Raw genomic sequence first — 20,205 nt, forward strand, 5'->3', positions numbered from 1 at the left:
CACAACTCCCTGTATCTACCACAGTCAGCCTCTAGCTGGGTGGAAAAGAGGGTGACAGATGTGAAACGACTGGGGACAAGGGCCACAAACGTCTCCTGCTTCAAGCCAGGCCAGGGGTTATCTTGCTGGGACTGAAACTCTACCTTCTGACCATCCCCCTGTGTCATCTGGGACTTTGTCCTCACACCCCCAAGCTCAAAACAACTATCTGTGTAGTTCATCTGGCAGCCAGTAAGCTCAAGACCTATGTTCCTTTACTGCCTGGGGAGCCCTGGGGCAGATCCCCCGGCCCTCAGTCTCCCCACTGGAACAGTGAGGAGAATAAATCCCTTTCTCACTTGTGTTTCAGGCTTGTTTCAAAAGCAATCTATAGGGAAGGGCCTCCCATACGCATTCAAGGCAGCACATAGCACAGTCTCTCGCCAGTCTACACTGGGCCTTCCCGATGAGCTGTTAAATCCTGGCAGGATGGGAAGGTGCCTGCCAGTGCTCTCGGATGCCTCTTTCGCTCTCCGCTGCCCAAGCGGCCCTCGGCGGAGCCTGTCAACAGTGAGCCTGGCTAGGAGAAACAAGGCCTCTGGGTACCAGAGTTAGGTTGCCTTTTAAGCCCCGTCTCTATAGTTTTAAAAACAGCAAGTAGCAACCTACCAAAAGAGAGAGGTACCAACTGGAAGGTGCCGAGTTTGCGGGGAGGGGGTACAGAGAACGTCTATGAAGGGTCCTGTGTTATTCCTACACACTTATCTCCCCAGTACCATTTTAATGCCTGAGCTGACACCTCCAACCTACAGTATGCAAAAAAATCCAGTGTTTTCATTTCAGATGCATATGATGGCTAGGAACAATATGAACAATATTATTTTAGTGCCCTGGGAAAAAATTAGCAAGTCAAATATTGAATCAGGCCTGTAGCACCACATGCTAAGCAGACTGCTTTGATCTTATCCCCACTAAAAGCTCTATTATTGAATTTAAAGTCAGCGAACACATATCAGACCAATATACAATGCATATCTGAATGCATGTTTCAGAAGCAAGGAATGTTTTGACTAAAGGAAGAAAATATCAAAGTCACAGCTGCAAGTGAAACAAATTTGCCCTGCCTCTTCTCTTGGGGCTGGAGGCTTTGCTGGCCAACCAAAATATTTTGGCTCCAAAGGTCCTGCTGATGGCTCCAGAAACACCTGCTGAGCTCCCAGATTTCTGGAACCAACAACAAGGGGGATTCGCACCCACCTACTCGATTTGAAGGAATTTGAGACTTGGAGCCAGCCAATGTGCACATTCAGTACATGGTATGGCACCCTCTGGTGGCCATTCCTCTTGGAGGCCTATCTGGCTCCCCAAACTCAGCCATGATCGTCACCTCCTCCCTGCTGAGGGTGCCTTCCCAGGAAAAGAAGCTTTAAAGGGCCAAATGGAGGTATGGAAGAAGGCACTCATGAGGGTAAAACCAGCCAGTTGATCAGAAAGGGAGAATGTTAATTGCCCAGCAGGGCCCAAAGAGAGAACAAATTTGGGTGGTAAACTTCCTACCCAGGATACGCCCCCTCAAAAAGCCAAGCCAAACAGCCAACACATATCCTAAGCCACGAGTTGGCAAATTAGAACGTACAGGCCAAATGTGGTCCCCCACCCACCCACCGCGGGCTTTTGTACAGCCCAAGAGTCGAGAATGGTTTTGTACTTTTAAATGGTAAAAATATAATCACAAAACTAAATATTTTGTGACACGTGAGAACTGCATGAGATTTTAGTGTCGGTGTCCATAAACAAAACTTTACTGATACACAGCCTTATTCATGCGGTACCGTCTGCACTCGCTTTTGCGTTTCAACAGTGGAGCTGAGAGGCTGTGGCAGTCAGCCGCGTGGCCTGCAAATATTTATCCCTCGGCCCTTCGCTGAAAGTTCGCCAACTCTTGCCGTTCCCAGAGCTGAGCCGTCAGAGTCTTAGAAGGTGCCCGCCCTGCCCACCCTCCAGCATGATGACGTGGGCTACAGGAGTGTGCAAGACAAAGGTGTGTACGTGGGGGAAAGGGGGGCATCGCATGCATGGTAGCCTCACCCCTGCAAACTTACCATTTTATTATTGATTTCATGGAAATGGATCTCACAGACTTTTTCCACAACATCTTCATTCTCAAACGTGACAAAGCCAAACCCTAAAGGAAAAAGGAAAAACAAAAACACAAAAACAGAGGGGGTGGTGAGTTCAGTTCTGGCTGGCTACATGTTTTCCTTTGATGTCCTGCAGCAGTGACAGGCTCCTGATCTGAGGGTAGGGGGCCGGATCCCTGGGAAGGGCCTCCAGGTTGAGGAAATGACTTCTCATTTGTAGCGAGCACCCTTCTGACAGTGAGGAAAAGTTAATGATTTCACCCCCGTGCGGCGGGCGCTGTGTGGTTTACATTTGCCCAGAAGCAAACAAGAAATTTACTCGTCTGTTATTTACAAGGGTCAGAGCCCCTGTGGCTCTGTGCGTGTGGAGGCGGGTGGGTGGGCTACCCAGAGCGGGGGCGGGGATCACTGCGGGGCCACGCTTGCCCTTTCCGTGCTGGAATGGCCAGCCCTTGGGTCGGCCTCCAGACGGAGGTGGTTATTTGTCCTTTTCTTCCTGAATTACTTCCTCTAATACCTCATCAGGACATCCTGAGGCCTGGAAGAAACTATTAAAAGTTTCAGGCCTCTGTTCTGCGCAGGCATCCTTTTTCTACCGCTGCTTCCAAAGCGCTGCGGATCTGGGGCAGTTTAAGACTGTTTGATGCCTGCTGTCAGCCCGTCAGCTATCCACTGTATTTACTCGGCTGGAGACCGGCTTTGCTAGACAAGCTGTACTGAAGAATTTTGGCAGGCGACCGCTGCTCAGCATCCTGAGTCGCTCTCGACTGCCCCTCCCGCCCTTCCAGCACGCTGCCCCATCTGTGACCCCACTCGGAAAGCACTGCTTTAACACATGGACCCACTCACAGGATGGCGCCCCGCCTCAGATGAAACGCGGCTATAGTGTGATCACTAACACCGGGGGGAATGCATGCAACAGGTGCAGACATCCTAATGCGGGGTGCGGGGGGTCGCAGCAGACCTGACCTTGCACGTATGAACTTATGTGTCATCCTGGGAAGCCCCTTCCCCACTCTGCGCCTTGAGCTTTGCGCACCTGCAGATTAAGGTGGTGACACTGACCACCCCTCAGGTCACAGCCCCCACGCCCATCAGGATTTGTAAGGCTCTCTGCTATGGACTGAAGGTTGTGCCTGCCGCCCCCCCCCCCCCCCCAATTCATGTGTTGAAATCCTAACCCAAGGTGACGGTGTTAGGAGGCAGGGCCTCTGGGAGGCACGTAGGTCATGAGGGTGGAGGCCTCACGAATGGGATTAGTGCCCCCATAAACGATGTGAGAGACCCTGCTTTATCTGTCTGCTTTCTGCTGTGTGAGGACAGTGAAAAGACAGCCGTTCTATACCGGGAAGGGGGACTTCACCAAAACCCTGCTCATGCTGGCTCCCTGATCTCGGACCTCCAGCCTCCAGAATGGTGAGAAATACATTTCTATTGTTTATAAGCCTCCCAGGCTATTGTACTTTGCAATAGCAGCTCAAATTGGCCAAGACACTGCCATCCCCAAAGATAGGAGCCTGGCCAAACACAAACCTGGACCCACCAACCAGGAACATGAAAATCAAAATGGCTACTTTTATATCAGGACTGTGTTTCCTTTTCAAGCTTGTGTGTTGACTTTGGGTCCTGGAAACCCAGGGTGGAGAGGGAATCTCTCCGGTCCTTTCTATGTCTCTCCTCTCCGGCTCCACCACCACATTCTCTAAGAAACAGCAGAGGACAGGTAGATGAAACACTGATCTCCTACATCATTGCTGTAGGATCTAGAAAATTCCTAGGGAGAGGAATGGAAACAGCCACTGTCTACTCTGAAACAATTTCCAGCAAAACAGGGAGCTGGGACTACCACACAAATGGCAGTCACAGCCTTCATTAGGATATATATTTTATTACTATGCACCGAATACCAGGCCAGTGTTTCCATAGCACACATCCCAGCCTGTTGTAGACACGAATGGCTGAGGGTCAGATGTACCATCAGGGGGACATAAGTATGTGCTACAGAGGCTCAAAGTTGGCACGTTTTCCCCAGCATCATCCTGGAGAGGCTGGGTCCTCAGGCACAATGACGTTTTGTTGGAAATGAGGCCCAACAAAAAAACCTTTCACCACGTGTACAACCCTGAGCCCCAAACCAGGTCCCCGTAGAGACAGGGACAACGCCGTTCTCTGGGTTCCCTCATTTGGGCGTCTCCTCCTCTCTGGCCCCTGGGGTCCATCTGTCGTTCACAGAGCAGGACGAGAGCCACGCCCAGAGGCAGCCTTCACGTAATTTCTCTTCAGGCTTTGGTGTGTTGGCTCCCTATGCCCCTTCAAAGGAGTGTGAAAACCATCAGGTAAGCCTATCACCCAGGCAGGGACCCCTTCAGCACACGGGGGACCTGCATCATTTTGGTTAACCCCCTCTCTCCTGCCCACCTTCCTAGACCCAGATGCTAGGGGCCCCTCAAGAAGGGTTAAGATGCAGTGCCCTTCAAAAGGTGCTCAGGGGAGGGAAGGGTACACGGCAGATGATGGGGGAATCTGCTAGCGGGGCTTCAAGAACGATGACGGGGCTGGGGCTTCACTCACTCTGGATCCCCGGGATGCACAGAGCCCCTCACACGCAGAGAGTGCTGAGGGGCTGGTGGCTGGATGAACGAACCATTTCTGCATCACTGCCTCCCTTCGAGACGGACTCAGCCCTTCCTTCTGCATTTGCAGGCTCCCACCTGTGCTCCATGGTTGAGTATGCAGAGGTCAGCAAGGCAACGTCCTTCTTCTACAGCAATTTGCTCCCTAAGTGACACAAGTCTGAGGTTCCCACTCAAGGAGAACGTCTCTGCCGAACGGATCTCGCCCCTCCCTCATGACCCTTGCTTGTAGCCTGCGGGTCACCTCGACATTCATGTGTCTTTGAAGGTCACCTCTCTAGCCTGTATCTAAACCCCGCCAACACGTGAATGCCTACGCAAGCCAGGACGGGCTGGTACTCAGGGGAAACCTCCCTGCAAATGAGGATGAATGTAATGGTTTGAACAGTGACTCCCAGAAGATGAGTCCCCGTCTTAACCCCTGGAACCTATGAATGGGACCTTGTTTGGAAAAAGGATTTTGCAAACATACTAAGTTAAGGATCTCAAGAATGAGGGCGGGCCCTAACCCAGTGACAGGTGTTCTTAGGAGAGAAAGGAGGGGGGGGAATTTGAGACCTAGAAGGCAGAGAGGGGAGAAACCCATGTGAAGACGGAGGCAGACACTGGAGTGATGCAGTCACTAGTCAAGGAACACCTGAGCCACCAGAAGTTGCAAGTGACAAGGGAAGTGTCCCTGAGAGCCTTCAGAGGGAGCGTGGCCCTGCTGACACCTCCTGTGTGGACATCCGGCCTCCAGAACTGTGAGAGCACAAGTTTCTGTTGCTGTAAGCCACCCAGTTTTTGGAAATTTCTAACAGCAGCCTCAAGAAGCTAGTACAGCCAGGTTACAGGTCTCGCCGCCCTCACACAGGTGGGTCACACGTGAACCCCCCCCCCCCCCCCCCCCGCCCCGCCGGGCCAAGCATGTGCTCTGGATAGAAGGTAACAGAGTGTGGACAAATGAACCGAACCCATCAGTGCCACTGGGAAATAACACGAAGCCAGTGCCAGTCAAGGGCACCGCTCCACAAGCCAGAGGACAGCCTGGTTTGCAGCCAGCCTGCTGCTGAGCACAGGTACTTGATCCTGGAACAGTGCCCAGGGTAAGTCAAGTCACCGTTGGGGTGATGATGGTGAGATGACCACCACTGAAGCTGCTTTTCTGCTGCAACCCATGCCTTCCTGGTCCACTGTGCAAACCACGGTCTGAACTCCAGGCCCAGTATCATTCGGGGCTCCCTGTATCGCCAGTTTCCCACTCTGTGCCACCACTCAGAGCCGGGGAGAGGTGTGACAGAGGTAGGAGACAGGAATTAAAATGCAGACTGCATCAGGAAGGGTGGGGGCAGGACTCGCTGCATCATTTCAAATTCTGACTCTGATATTCTCCCTGCTGGTCCCTTCCCTAACCCCACAGGACTCAAAACTCGAGTATCACAAAAATGATTTTCCTGATCAAAGGAGAGAGTCTGGATTTCAAGCCTATGTACCTTGGATGCATAACAATTCAGTGATGTCAAGACTCATTTGCAGTATTTTAAAGATCTATATCGTTTCGACAACCTTGTTTGGCCCGGATAGAGAAAACAAAGTTGATTGTGTCTAAAATATTTATTTATTCCATTTGAGAAAGCAGAGAAACCAGAAAACACTTAATTATCAATAAATGTTATTCCTTAACATATAATCATTTTTTTTCTCAGAGGTGCATTACCATTTACGATGAATTAGTAACTCAGTGGAGAACAGCCCCCAAATAAATTAAACAGAGTGAAAAGACAGCAGGGTTAGAAATTTGGGAAGGATCGGGTGGTGGGTGGGAAAAATCCTTTTTTTGACATCCAAGACTTTTGCTTTCTTGAAATTAAGTTTTTTATTGGGTAAAAATGTACCTAATATATAATTCACCATTGTAACCATTTTTTAAGTGTATGCTACAGTGGCCGTAAGTATATCCATGATGTTGTGCAACTGTCACAACTATCCATTTCCAGAACTTTTTTTTTTTTTAACCATCCTGAGCTGAGACTCTGTACCCAGCAAGCAATAGCTCCCCATTTGTCCCTCCCCCAGTCCCTGGCAACCTCATTCTCCTCTAGGTACCTCTGCAAGTAGAATCATACAGTATTTGTCCTTTTGTGTCTGGTTTATTTCACTCAGCATAATATTTTCAAGGCATCATAGTCTTTTGAACAGTCTGCCAGATGTACAGATCCTACCTGAAACTCAGGAAGTCTGATTCTTCCTGAGAAGGAGCAGGAAGGACTGATTACTTTCCTCCCATTTTTTTTTCCAAAAGAGAGCCCCGCAGAGAATCAGAAATGGTAGCTCATGAAAGCCTACCAGGTAGAGGCATAACAGCCAGGTAAAGGAGACACGGAATTATCCTTGCTCAAAAAAAGGAAGGACCAAATAATGAGCTGTGTATTCCTGGAGAGTCCCTTCACCTCTCTGGGCTTCTAAAAGAAGCAGACAGATGCATGGGGTGGGGTGGGGGGAGGGCACAGGGCATCTTACTCTGGTCCCAGCCAAGGCAAGGACTTTGATCCATGGTGAGTCTACGAGGGCTCACACTCCCTCAGGGCCCTCTGGGGGTGTCCCTGTGATCCCCCCTGCTTGGTTTCCCATCTCCCCTGATCCTAAGGGGAGGCACCACCCTAGAGCCAGAGAAGTCTGTAGGTATTTAAAGTCACTCAAGCTGCCATTCAGAACAAAGAGGAACCGTAGGGATTGACAACCGTGTGGGGGACAGTGTCGAAGGGTCAAAATTTGGGGGACAGCAGGCTAGTTCACCAAAGGGACCCTCTCACCTGTCATCAGCAAAATGACACCTGCCCAGCCTCTCACGAAGCACCCCCATATCTGAGGGCCCCCAGGAGTCAGCAAAACTGGCACGAAGAAAAGGTCGGGAGGATGAAACTCCAAACAAAAAGGGTTTAAAATGGACATAAATAGGGTAGGAGTTGACAGGGCGCATTTGAAAATGAAATTCTCCAGCATTCTCCTGAATGAAGCTATTATTGGAAAGTAACAAGTAAAGCTCTATTTAAGAGATAAGCATTTAACAGTCAAACCTTTTTTCCCCCTCTCTTATTCAAATGAACAAAACTGAATATTCATTTGAATAATACAAAGCTATAGAACACACACACACACACACACACACACACACACACACACACACAGACAGAAAGAGAGAATAGAAATCTGAAAACGAGATACCTCACAATGAAAATGACCTGCTACAGATGGGGGTACCGGGGAACATCTGACAGTTAACCTACAAAGAATTCCTTTTTAGGTCAGGGAGGGAAAGATGGGACTGGCCTCCTCCTCGCCCCCAAAATAATTTTCTTCTCTTATCATATAGGTCAATGAACACTAATAGGCAATCGTGTGGTGCCTAATGCATCTTCAGCGAAAATCAATGCAAGTCTTGAGTTAACACACTTGGTTAATGGGGAAAAAAATGAGGGAGGAAAAAAAAAAACCCAGACTGTCAAATTTATTCAGAATATCCCATGAGGAATTTGAGGTATGTGTACGCAAGTATATTTATAACTCACGCAACCTCCCCCTCTCGCTAATAACCCGGTGTTGGAGGAAGTGGCAGGACCCGTGGGCTGCTTTCAGTATAAATACAAGTCTCTTGGGTTTGGGCGTGGGGAGCACTTTCTGGTTTCAAAATGCTTCTCATACATCATCCTACCTGGTCTCCATGGCAACCCCGCGAGAGGTGGGGCACGCTCTGCCATCGTCATTTTGCTCAACTGCTTGGCATTGTTTTAAATGACCCATCCCTGGTGACACGTGGCTACTAAGCCAGAGCAGGACGTCAGGGACTTCCTTGGGTCAGTAAGTGTTCAAGAGGGATTTGGTGGCCCTAGGGCTGGAGAGGGCAAGAGCCTAGGCTACGAGGCATGGTGCTTCACATGCTCTGTGGGTCAACCACCACTTAGCTGTGTGTCAGCGACCTGTCATCTCGGGCTGTGCTCCCCATCCCCAGCTCAGAACATTTCTGGGTCACCAGAAGAGCATGGGCTACAGCAGGTTTGGCGAATCAGTTTCATCTGCCTCCAGGGGTTTTCCCGGAACCCTGGATGGAGAAAGTCTGAGCCCCCCTCCCCACGCGTCCATCGGGCAAGAGGAGCAGAGATGAGCTGCCGTGGCAGGGTGGGTGGCTTCACGTGCCCTGGCTTCGCCCTGGAAACATAGAACTCGGAAGATGGATCTGTTCCAAGAGAAAAACAAGCTGCCTTTCCAAAAGAAGCGCCTTGTTTCCGACTGCCACCCTGGGACACTGGCTGCACGTTACCCGGATGTTAGAGAAATCCACTCGGAGTTGTCATTAGAGTTTCCTGAGCGTTTCAGACATGAGGTATTTGGCAAAAGGTGGGGTGACAGTACCAGCTGCGTCCGCTCTCACACCCGAGAGGTAATCTGGACTTTTGTAACATAAGAATGTCATTTCCCACCAAGCCAGGGATGGGACTCGTTCAATTATTAACGTCTGGTATCCCAAAGGTGGTTACTTATTTCCAGCCCCTACTCTTCATGATAATTTGAGAAAGAGAAAGCTTGCCTGCGTTTGTTGGGTGGCCGTTAACTCAGTCCTCACAGCTCCCTCCTGTGAGACAGGAACGTTCCTACTTTAGAGATGAAGGACTTCCTCGTATGAAGGCGGGCGCGCTCTACACCAGGAGTCTGACCTTGTCCCGCAACCTGGCTCTTAGGAGCCTGTCCTGTCACACTTCCCTGCAAGAACGCCTACCCAATGGGCAACGGCACCTCATCCTAACAACCCAGCAGAAGGAGCGTAAGGGGGGAGGCGGGGAAGATGCGCTTGTCCATCCCAGCTACCTGCCCGCTTCCTCTGCTGCCTGAGCCGGCCGCAGCCGTCAACAGAAAGGCAGGGAAGGGAAAACTGAGGTTTTTCAGATGCACACGACGAAGATGACTCTTATACAGACAACTCGGCGCGCTCCTAAGCCAGTGTAGGATGGACACAGGGTGAGTGACTTCTCTGAACGTTTCCAGCCCCTGCCCACAGACCTGCCTGAAACAGGGTTTGGTTGTCAGGCTGGAGACTTCGTGCAGCAAACTGCCTCCCTAATGAGTCAGCCGCCCTGGAGGGATAAACACTCCCTTCTCTGGACTGATTAAGAACAAAGAACAGGGGCAGGCACACTGACCCGTGATGAAGGCAGGATGCAGCCTCGGGGCTGGTCAGAACAAAGACTTTCAGGGCCAAAAGGCCACCGGAGGCAGATGGCTGAATTCAAGAGGTCTGCTGACGTCCCTCTCACCTGCCCCGTACCCTTCTTCCTCCACACAAGCCAACAGGCTGCCCCTCTGGGGCCCTTTCTAAGCTGGCCTTTCCTTTCCGCTTTGGCCCCTTCAGGGTGGCACCACAGCCCTTCCGCTGTGGCATCATTCGTGCACCTGCTTCCTCGTTTACACCAGTAGTTTGGCAGCTGGTTGCTGTAAACTATAATAAAATGCCTTTCCAAAAAATGAAGGAATGTGACCAGACACGCCAGACATCATGATATTAAAGCCGTGTCAATTAATTTCTCCCCCTGCTTGATAAACGAGCCCCATTCCATCTCTTAATAATGAGGAGAGAAACAAGAAAAGTTGACACTTGGTTTAATTTATTTTCCCAACTTGCCTGGTCATATTTCTTTCTGCCTCGCAGAGCCTGGCTGGGGCTGTGGGGAATTACAAGCGGCTCGAGCGCGGGCGAGGCATGGATCGGTGAGAATCGACACGGGCCTCCACTATTCCCACACACCACTTAATCAGGAGGGGAAAGGGACCTGGAGAGCCAGCTCGCACCTGCGCCTCGGGGGAACTCGGGGCCGGCGAGGGAAGCGATCTCAGGTGTGTGGGAAGTCCGATGACAAAAACCGCACTATCAGGTTTCCAATCTACTGCGCAGAAACTGCACACGACTGAATTCCCTAAATTAATATTAAGCTATGTCGGTGGTGTTCGCTACAGGGGAGCCAATTTCTCCATTGGAAAGGTACTTTCCTCTCCTTTTCAGCCCAAGGGTGCCGGAGCCAACACCCGACCTTGAAATGTGAGCGTCAACTTTCTAAAATTCAGATGCCAACCATGAACCAGCACGCATCTCACGAAGGCTTCAGTTTATGGACTGTTTATGGAGGCCTCCAGACCATAAACCAAGCCAGTAGTGAAAAGTGACGTGCTCTCCCACACCAATGTTTCTTGATGTGGTCCTATGCCAGCCTTCTGATGGGCGAGGGGCTTATTAAAAATGCAGCCTCCGGGGCTCTCCTGCCTCCTAAATGTGGGCTTTGTGGACATGGCCCAGGAATCTGCATTTTAACCAGTTCTCTGGTGATTCTGATAGCCACCCAAGCCCGACTCTGCTCCATGTTTCCCAATTCAGGATGAGTCGAGTAGGGATCCGGTAAAAAAAGAATCCAGAACTTTTCAAAAGAAGAGAGGATCTCTAGGCTTCCCTCAAACATAAAGGGAGAGGCAAAAGCTGTTTTAAGAAGCCTCTGATATCCCTTTCATGGAGAGCTGGACCTCTAAGCCCCATGGCCAGCCCTTATCCAAGGTAGGGGGAGATTGGGGCAAAGAAGCAGCATCTGTGTCCCAGACTCAAGAAGGGATGGAGACCAGTTCATACTAGAGTGTAAATGACTGATCTTGCTTCTACCCCCAGGGGTGTTAGCCGTTTACCAAATCCTTATACAAAAGCAACTAAGTTCTACGTTAGAATTCCAAACGGGTACTCAGGGGGTGGGAGGTACATATATCTATATGTCTACTTTACTGATGGGGAGCACCTCCTGGAGTCTGGGAAATTATATGCATGTCTAGAGAACGTTACAATGGGGTGGTGGTGAGGTGAAAAAACACCCTGGAAGGAAGAGAGGGAGGGGAGGAGAGATAAAAGGGAGGGAGAGAGGGGTGGGGTGGAGAGAGAGAGACCCCTTCCACCATCCCTAAACCATTTTTCTTCGAGAGAACCTGCCATGAGTACTGATCGTGTGGTCTGAAAGCGCCTGCGGCTGCAGGGGAGGGGTGCCTCATCCCAGACTCTTGTTAACCCAGGGGAAAAATGCACCTGTGATCCAGGCCAGACAACCCCCACCTCATTTCATTCTGAGTGCGCTCCGTAGCAGTGATTCTGTGAATGACACTTGTCAGGACAGCAGATTAGTTCACAAACCTATTTTTTTGTGCGTGGTGTTCCATCTTGGTTGGGAAAATAGTCAGTTCTTGGCGAGAGAGACACATATTACTGCTGTTAAGTGCCAATATAAACTCTGGGACGCAGTGGTAAATTCACCAAATTAAATCGCTAGACAACTGGCTCGGATCAGGACCCCGGCAGAAGGTGCCAGGGCTGCAGGGCGCGCCCAGCGGGGTGGAGGAGGCTGAGGTCGTGCGCGCAGCTGGAGCAAGGGCACGAGGACGCGCTGCCTCCACGTCTGTTCTGGAAACTGCAGAGCCTCGGGTGGCTTCGATGGGCTACCCGTAAGAACGTGTCCTTCAAGGCTTCTAAGTCCCTGGGCTTTCTGAGCTCAGGAGAGATGGGACACTGGCTGGAAGCTCTTCTCCACAGGGGCATTTCGGTTGCTAGCCCCAGGCTCTCCCCAAAAGAGTGGGTTTCAAACCTGTCACCTTTCCTGATACCCTGTGGCCCCACCCATGCAGTGAGCTCACTGGAAGGTAAGGTGAGTTTCAACTATCTTCATGTGCCCCCTGAGGAGGGTGTGTGTGTGTGTGTGTGTGTGTGTGTGTGTGTGTGTGTAAATGGGCTTGGTCTTTGGATCTAGGTAGATTTGGGCTCAAATCCTGGCTCCAGCAATAACTGGCTGTGTGACTTTGAGCAGGTTAGTTAACCACTCTGACCCTCAGTATCCTCCGTGAGACAAATAATAAATCTACCTCACCAGCTAGGAGGATTGCTTGGAAACACTTGTGAGAGGTTAGCTGTCCTCACCCGCCAATCAAACGAGACTTCTTATGGCTTCTTCCCTATCCCAGCCTCTGTCTCCATGTGTATTTACTGGCCCTCTGCCTTGAGCCTCATTTATTAAAATTCATCTGAGAGGGGTGTCAGAGAGATGTCCGTGGTGCTTCACGAACTCTCACAGTGGGAACAGAGATTCAGGACAGAAGGAGGTCAAACAAATCATGTGACAAATTCCCAGTCTTCTTACTTAGGAAGACCCTACAGTGCATCCTTTTGGGTAAAAACAAAAATCACGTCCTGAGTGTGATGACGCTGGCCCTTGCCCTGACCGCTGCTCCTGCCTTTGCTCTAAGAGGGAGCCTGCAGTCTGGCTGCTGTGGAACAAGCAGAGGGGGCTTCTCTGGTGTCCTCTGAGGAGGGAGCATGAAGGAGACGAGGGGAAGGTGGGGCGGACCCAGACCACAAAACCTGCTCTGAAAAAGGAAGGGTCGGAGGTAGCCCTGCCCCAACTCACCCCACTAGGGACACAGGACCCCTCAGAAAAGCCTCAGCCTCCCCAGGGGCCTCCTCAAGATGCCCACCTGCCTCCCTTCCAACACATCCTCGGGGAATGGTCACTGGCCTCAGAGAAGGTTCCAGAACTCCATCAAAACACCACCACTTGGAAGCAGGTTTTCAATGCCACCACAAATTATAGGACTTTTATTATGAGGTATGGTTTCAGAATAGTCCCAACTGACAGAGCCCTGGCTCGGCGCCCGCCGTGCCACCCCTCTGTGCCCCCTGCGGTGGGGGGGGGGGTCATCTCTGCCCGCATCTCCGTGACTCCAGCTGGCCGTGCCACCGGCAAGCCTGCCTGCAGTTTGGGGGCGGGCAGCTGCCCATCACGGTGCCTCTGCACGAGACACACGCGCTTATTCACCGTGGAGCAGGGGCTGGCCTAGTTTATTTTTTTGGCCGTTAAAAGAACTGTTCTTAACATCTGGAGGCCAGATTTCTCCGAGAAGCTGAGAGCAGCCATCCAGGCGGCCTGGCTGGGGCGGCAGATCTGCTCCTCAGCTGTCCAGACAACGGTCCCGGGTGGGCGGAGGGGGAAAGGGGGCCGAGAAGCAGGGGGCAGGAGGCGGCTATCCACGGTGACCCACACCAGCCAGCAGCATCGGCGCCTGCGAACTTGCAGGAAATGCAGTCTCAGACCCCACCCTGGACCTCCTAAACCTGAACCTGCATTTTAACAAATTCTCCAGGTGACTTTTATGCAAATTAAAACCTGAGAGGCACTGGCCTGGAACAATGACTCTCAGCTGTGATTCCTACATCAGAACCTCTTAGGAGAATTTTCAAAAACAACTGCTGCCTGGGCCCCTCCCTCAGAATTGAGTTAGGTCTGGGGTAGCCCCCGAGCATCTGTACGTTTTCAAGTTGCCCCAGGTGATTCAGATGTCCAGTTAGGGTCCAGAGACATTGGGAAAAGGGAAAAAGCACAGTGCCTAATCTTTATTTTTCACCTAAAAATAATTTCAGCTTGGGGCACCTGGGTGGCTCAGTCAGTTAAGCGGCTGACTTCATCTCAGGTCAAGATCTTGAGGTTCGTGAATTCGAGCCCCGCATCAGGCTCTGTGCTGACAGCTCAGAGCCTGGAGCCCGCTTTGGGTTCTGTGTCTCCCTCTCTCTGCCCCTCCCCTACTTGTGCTCCGTGTCTCTCTCTCTTTCTCTCTCTCTCTCTCAAAAATAGACATTAAAAAAATTAAAAATACTTTCATCCTCACTGATTTTAGTAAACGGACACAATCAATGGTCTTAGTGCCCATGGAGCCATGCAGCCGTGTATCACAGACTTGGGTCTTGGACGGTATTTTACAGAGCACTGAAGGAAAAAGAAAACGCTTCGAAGGGGGTGAGGTCAGAGTGGCGCTTCATTTACTCACCTGCTGTAGGCATGGCTGGCACCTGATGCCCCTCAGGTGTGCCCAGTCAAGGGCTGTATAGATGGTGAGATCTGGCTTTCAGGAGCAAATAGGCACTGCACACACACCCCGACTGTGGGGAATGCCGAGAACACAAGCACATGCCACGGACAGAAAATGGCGAGCTGACCCTTCTCTGCCAGCAAGACTCCTCAGCAGCCACACCAAGCCCCCAAAGGCGTTCTGATCAGACGGGACAAGGGGCAGCCCGGCGGGTGAGAAGGAACCTGCCTGTCAACAGAAACTTGTGCTGTAGAGAAAGCACCAGGAAAACAAATGTTTGCAAACTATTTGTATCCTTCTGTGATTTCGTTGCTAAAAAGGATATAACTGGGTCAGCCTACGAAGGCTCTCATCCTCCAGAGGCTTTTAAAACTTGGAAACAGAAATGTAAAACTGTTTTTTTTTTTTTAATGAAGATTTTAGTGGATTTTGAACCCATTTCTTAAAAATATAAAAAATGCAACACTTGATTAGTGTGCGTGAAAAACTGATTGACATCAGGGAAGATGGAAATTTACAAGCTGAATTTCAACAAAATCCTTTGCATAATTGGAGGATGGGATTGAAAAATTAGTATCATGATTTAGTCAGCACAGCGAATGTACTTCTTCCACTGGGATCTGTTTATCTTGTGGGGTGTATTTTTCAGTTATGACAGGCATTAAGTCCAAGTACCAAAATAAGCTAACCTTAGAATTCTTCCTTTAGAGCTGGATCACAGAGTTAAAGCAAGAATTTTTTAAAAAAGAAAACACCTACTCAATCACATTACTCTGAAAATATTTTAATAATAAACTTCTAGGCAGGACTTATTTCAAATATATCCTATCATATTATTTTCACATAGGTTTGTAACACACATATTAACATAGTAGTACATGTAAAGAAATTAAAAATTAAGTAAGATACACTGGGGGTGTGTGCTAATTTTTTTTTCTGCACGATTAGAAAATTTTGAAGACATCTGTTCTAGAAGGAAAGGTGGGGACTCACATCCTGAACTCTGGTTCTGAAGCCATCCCTTAGTTTCAGAAGGACTAAAAGTCAGAGGATGGGGTGGAGGTAAGTAAGTACCTCCCATGACTGCCAGCGGGTGTGGACCCTCAAGGATGGGCCTTCGGGTGAGATATTTATGGGAGTCAAGAACCAGCCAATTCCAGGATCCCCTGAGTCCTCCTGGCTCAGCCCACAGAGCGCTCAGAAGGCACCGGGTTGGGGGTGGGAGTGGGGGTTCACCCTTCAAACTGAGACCCCTGCTCCCCACACGTTAATGGCAGCAATACCTGAACTCTTCTCGATACATTTTTCATAGCATCGTATCTTCATTAAAATTTTATTCTATTAGCATTCCCAATCCAAACCACTAAGTACATAATTGCTAAAACATGTGTTAAGCGACGACTTAGGAAATGCCGGTTTTATCATATTGTTAATTAACAGAAAGTAGGATTAATACATTCACAGATCATTAGGAGCCTTCAGTACAGTCTCGCCCGCTCTGCAGTGGGTAGGGTGGGTGTGGGTGGGAACCCTGGGCAGTACAGCAAGGGCATCTCCTCGTCGTTCGCCCTCGGCCCCTCTGCAGGTTCTGCGAGGGTGTCGGGGAGAAACTCAAGAGACAGAGACTCATGGTCTCTCTTGCCCAAAGGAAACTCTTCTGAGATCTGGGAGTGGCTGGCTCACGGTAGCCTACCCAAAAGGCCGGACATGGAAGGATTTGGGTGAGAGGAAGGGAAAGAGAAACACGTCCTCTTAAGTCAGCCCAGTGAGGCTCCGTGGACCACGGGGAAGTTTCCAGTCCTGAAGTAGAGGATGTGGCTGAAATCCTGGCCGTGCTGCATTACTGGCTGGGCAAGCCATTAACCTGCCTGACCCCGTGTCTCCACCTGTAAAGCAGGAATAAAGATGCCGACCTCACAGGGCTGGCCTGTGGACTGAATGAGAGCACGCACACTGCTGCTATCATCCCTGTACAAGCTTGCAGTTTTTATGTAAGGATATCCTCACCCAATACTGCTTGGAATAAGTGGGCCACCAGCTGAGACCTGAAAATTATTTAGCTATCCATAAATGTGGACTGCATAAATGTGGGATCGGCTCTACTGTGGTCTATCCCGATGTGCCAAAACCAAGAGATTTGGAGATGGATTTGAACTCGCCTAGCGGTCATCTCCAGTGGAAATCGGGGCCTAAGATCTTTGGGCCCGAGGGGTTTATTCAAACTCTGCCCGCCCCGTCTTGGGAGTTAGAGAGGTATTCAGGCAAGAAATAGACTAAATGTCTTCTCCTTCCCCAGCCACCCAAAATTCTTCAGCCCGGCCCAACAGTGGGACTCCCAATTCTTCACGTTTAATAATGAAACAGTCTGCCTGGTCGGGCAGCACACAAGACCAGTACTGGAAGGTAGGACTGGAAAAGTCCCCATAGACGCAGGAGAAGGAAGGAGACAGGTCTGGTGGTGAGGCCCCCACCTAGGGTTTCCTGGAAGCTGGGGGTCAAGGTACGTCCTGGAGTCAGAAGCTGGGGTCAAGGTGAAGCCCTGGGTCAGAAATATGAAAAGAGTTAGGAAAAGCAAACAAACTCTGCCTCAGCCTTCATCAATAAACTTTAGCTGGGACAGGAGCCCTTCCCAGAGGAAGACAACGGCAGGGCCAAGGCCACCTGCTAGGGTGATGATGAATTACCTCACCTAGCTGGAGCCTGGATGCAAAAATCAAAGCTAAGGTAAAATTAAAAAAAAAAAAAAAATGCAGACCAGCGTCTGCCAGACACAAGTGGGAACAGAGAAATCACCTGGTTGCACTTTTTTTTTTTTTCCTGGAACATTCTTTCAAAACCCTAGGAACTCAGCACATTAAAATTTCCTGTGTTGAGGCCTTCTAACAGGGGTTATTATTTGTGAACTGTGGACGGAAAGAGGTCCCTTATTTGTAGGAAAGGTTAAGAGTGGTGAGTGGAGTCTGGGCTGTGGGTTCAGACATGGGCTGTAATCCTAGTTCCACAATCAGCTGTGTGAGCTCTCTCTCCGTGCCTCAGTGTGCTCATCTCGTAAAATGGGGATGTTAGTATTTTAGGGTAGGGGAGCATTTAAACAGGACAATACCCATGAAGCTTAGCACAGTTCCTTGTCCTGGTCAAACGCTGGAGCACTTGAGCCCCTCTGCAGATCTGGTTTCCTTACTTATATTGACTCGCTCTATCGACTTAGTCACGTGACCCGGTGGGGTGTGGGCTCCTGCAAATGGCTGCCTCTGAGAAGAAGCTGCACAGGACCTCTTGTGCTTGGACCATCACCTTCCCCATTGACCAAGAGGAGGCAGAGGGAGCTGGAGACTGGCTTTGACTCTCCCAGGGGAGAAGGAGCCTCTTGACAGTTGGGTCTGAGATGCCTGGTACAATGCCACACTTGATCAGGGATGGACCTTCCAATGCCCTGCAGGCCAGGGGAGAAGGCAAGGCCTCAGTCTCCACCAGAAGCCACCACCTGCTCCTGTCATCAAACCCTGGAGACAGAACCTCCGTATTCTCCAGAGAAGGCAACTGAGAGACAGCAGAGCAGTACCCGACTTGAAAATCATGGCACACCCAGAGCCATGTTGTGGCCATCCTGCTGCCTGGCTGCAGAGACCAGGAACTTCAATTTATTTGTGTCTGGGGCCTTAAAGAACCTCAGCTGTCATCCCTTCCTTAGTTTATTACCAAATTTCTAAAATATTACATTCTTTATTATATCCAAATTCACTTTATTGCACTTGACAATACAGATAATCACATACCATATGCTCTAATGTTTTGAAACCAATGCATGTTGACAGCGGTTTTTATTCATGATGCATAATTCCATCCCGAGCTCACAATGAGGCCTCTGAGCACCCAGCCTGGTGTTAAGACTTTTGCCTAATAACAGATTAACAATACAGCGAGTTGCAGAGACACAACCCGTCCCTGGCCATTCCCTATTTACAACGGGAAAAAATGTACCTGAGCTGAAAAGATGGATTTATTGGAGAGAAGGCGGGGAGGGGGGGGATCCCTACCACCACCCACCCATCATTCCCAGAGGGTTCATAATGATTTGTTATTGTTCCACGCTTATGAAACTTGATATTGAAAAGAGGGATTGGTCTTGCGCCAAGTATCGCGGCAACTAATCACACCAACCCACACTGCTGGCCCCTGAGAACTGCCAGCACAAAAATGCCCCAAAGCTCTCATTAGCCATCTCTCTTGTTTTCACTCTTGTTTTGCTACAAGCAAATATTTGTCACTCCTCTACCTTGGTGAGACCCTCCCCCTCCCTCTCATCCCCTCTCCTCCTCCCCTGGGCATCCCTTCTGTTCCCAATTAGCCCCAAGCTTCCTGGCAAAATGAACACAGCCGGGGAGGATCCGTACCCCCAGCCTCCTGTCACCTCTCAGGCAGAAAAGGCCCGCACGGCGGGAACAGTCTTCGTGGCTCCTTCGGCAGAGAGCCCCCTCGTCCTAGGGTGGCTGAAGCAGAGGGTGGGTAATTTGAAGATGATCCTCCAGCTTGGCGGTGGTGCCCGGAACAAACAATGCCATTTCACGCCTCCCCTAACTAAGCGCTTGCTTTCATTTGCGCCGGAGAAGCACTCAAACCGCTGTAAACCCATTAGATCACGTCAAGCCGTCGTGGCAAAGAGTTCGGGCTGTCACCAGCAGAGAATCAACTCAGATTTATAGATCCTTAAAGCCTGAATATATAGATATTCGTCTTCCCCCTGCAGATAGACAAGGGGACCGGGGTGGCAGCAGAGGAGGGGAACGGCAGTCCACAGCTCGGCTGCAGACAGATTGGAGTTTTACAATCATTCTCCCGGATAATGGGATTTCTCAACAAGGGGAGGAGTGGGGAGGAAGGAAGGAGAGCCAGGCCTGTACTCTGCCGAACACTTGGCTGTTTGTCCAAAGCTTTGCTGGGAGACGGGGGGGTGGCAGGAAAGAGAGGTTACCAGCAACGATGCCTCTGGGGGACCCAGTGACCTGCCGCAAGCAAAAGCCGTACTACAGACCAAGGAAGGGACCGGAGTTGGAAGACGCAGACTCGCTTACTTAGCCACCAAAGAGGCCAAATGAATTAAGAGGCATCTGTCGTACCCCACGTAATTGCTGTGCTCCTGAACAGCCTAAGTTAGAACTCTTTTCCATAAATAAAAACCTACCTTCTCTTTCGGCTTACAGCATGACCCCAAGAAGGCTTTCTTTTTGTTTCTTTCTTTATCATCTTTAGCACAGGCCGGGGCTCCTCCTACCATCTCAAAGAGCGTGGGGTGTTTCTTGTTTTGTCCCTTTTCCCTTGCTCATCTAGCAAGTAGGGGAGTTAACTGGTCACCAAACCAATACCTCCTAGAGAGACCAGAGCGTAAAGACCTAGTTTCCTGACCTACTATCGGTTGATCTCTGAGGGTCTGGTAGGGAGAGGTTTTGGACCATTTCATAATTGAGCAACATCCACGTGTGATTTGCAACGTACGGAACACACTGGTGTCTGGGCCCTTCATGCCCCCCATTAATTCTCTT

The 20,205-nt window shown here is 50.2% G+C and overlaps 1 protein-coding gene across 11 annotated transcripts in view; it reads right to left on the reverse strand.

Moving 5' to 3' along the window:
- Positions 1–20,205, reverse strand: part of MSI2 (musashi RNA binding protein 2) — a 393,915-nt gene that overhangs the window by 77,811 nt on the left and 295,899 nt on the right. For all 11 annotated transcript variants that reach the window (XR_015244052.1, XR_015244053.1, XM_086686879.1 and 8 more), the window contains exon 8: positions 2,082–2,164. Coding sequence is in view for 9 of the 11 variants with exons in the window: in XM_086686879.1 (XP_086543005.1) it covers positions 2,082–2,164 (83 nt within the window). In the remaining 2 variants the exon portion in view is untranslated. The remainder of the gene's footprint in view (positions 1–2,081; positions 2,165–20,205) is intronic.

The sequence above is a fragment of the Puma concolor genome, chromosome E1 (genome assembly GCF_028749965.1).
Source record: "Puma concolor isolate L17-30 chromosome E1, mPumCon1.1.hap2, whole genome shotgun sequence".
NCBI lineage: Eukaryota > Metazoa > Chordata > Mammalia > Carnivora > Felidae > Puma > Puma concolor.